The sequence below is a fragment of the Nicotiana attenuata genome, unplaced genomic scaffold (assembly GCF_001879085.1).
Source record: "Nicotiana attenuata strain UT unplaced genomic scaffold, NIATTr2, whole genome shotgun sequence".
Taxonomy (NCBI): domain Eukaryota; kingdom Viridiplantae; phylum Streptophyta; class Magnoliopsida; order Solanales; family Solanaceae; genus Nicotiana; species Nicotiana attenuata.
This window is the reverse complement of record NW_017671223.1, coordinates 181,867-183,138: the sequence shown is the minus strand read 5'-3', so window position 1 is coordinate 183,138 and position 1,272 is coordinate 181,867. Positions and strand designations below refer to the sequence as shown.

The 1,272-nt window shown below is 36.2% G+C and overlaps 1 protein-coding gene across 1 annotated transcript; it reads left to right on the top strand.

Moving 5' to 3' along the window:
* Nucleotides 1-202: 202 nt before the first annotated feature.
* Nucleotides 203-1,045, top strand: LOC109206801 (extensin-like). The gene has a single exon (XM_019369666.1). It carries the CDS (start codon nt 254-256, stop codon nt 812-814), a length of 561 nt encoding a protein of 186 aa, XP_019225211.1. The 5' UTR covers nt 203-253; the 3' UTR covers nt 815-1,045.
* Nucleotides 1,046-1,272: the final 227 nt, after the last annotated feature.

The following is a 1,272-nucleotide window of genomic DNA, read 5'->3' as shown; positions in this document are numbered from 1 at the left end:
AACAATTATTTATATGGAATTGAAAGTAAAAGGATGGTAACTTACCAAGTTGTAAAGCAAACATTTTATCTTTTCTATCCAAAAGGAAGCATATATTCATATTGTACTTTTTGAAAGAGCCTCAAACAAGCATGAATAAGATTCTTGGAAGGTCTAAAAGGTTTTCTATAAAAACAATCATCACTTGGCATCACAAGTTTCTTCAATCACAAAACCATTGGAAACTCCTCCTTTTGGCTATATTTGAACTAAAATGAAACATGCCAAAGTTCTTTCACTAGCTCTTATGACAACAAAATGGTCTATTTTGCTCCTTTGCGTTACATTTTCTCTAGCAAATTCTCATGATACTAATACACCAGCAGGTTTACTTTGCATAAGTGATTGTTCAACATGTCCTGTTATTTGTTCACCACCACCTTCCCCTATCAAACTCAAGCCACCACCTTCGCCATCATCGGTACTAGTACAAGCACCACCACCACCACCACCACTTTTCGCCCCACTCCGCCCCTCACCATCTCAGTCTTCTCCCCGATCACCATCACCTTCCTCGTCGCAACCATCACCTAAATCTCCACCACCATCTTACATTACATATACTGCTGCTCCTCCTCCTCCTTCTCATTCTTCTAATTGTCCTACACCTCCTAATATTATCAATATACCAGCAACTCAGGCGCCACCGGCCAATGGACAGAAGAATTACCCTTACTACTATTTTTATGTTTCAAAGGCAACTTCTTTTCCACTTCATGGCTCCATTATTATTGGATTTTTGGTGGTCTTTCATTTCTTATGCATTTGTTGGTGAAAAGAGAAGCAGGGTATAATTCTTGAAAATCAAGATGGTATATGTATATTTTTGATTCTAGGATATTAGAAAGAACAATGGTTTCTCCTCGCTGGTATCATAATTGTATTTATTACTATATCACATTTTTCAATTCATCTACTAGTATCATTTGACAAAATGAACGAATTTATGTAAAAAAATTTCTTGATCTATTTCTTATCTGTTCCAACATGATTGAAATTGGGTACATATTATTAATAGAAACAATGTTCATACGTATGACTAGATTGTTTCTGTACTGTCAACTTCAGGATTGCCAAGATGAAAATCATGTGGCAGGTTAAAAGTAAGTAGAACACAAAGGTCTGAATTTGGATTTGGCTTTAACTTAAGCTCATCAGACTGATTACACCAAATTGCAGGCTCATCAAATTGAGCTTGTAAAAGTTGTTGGAAAGGATGACACACGATACGTG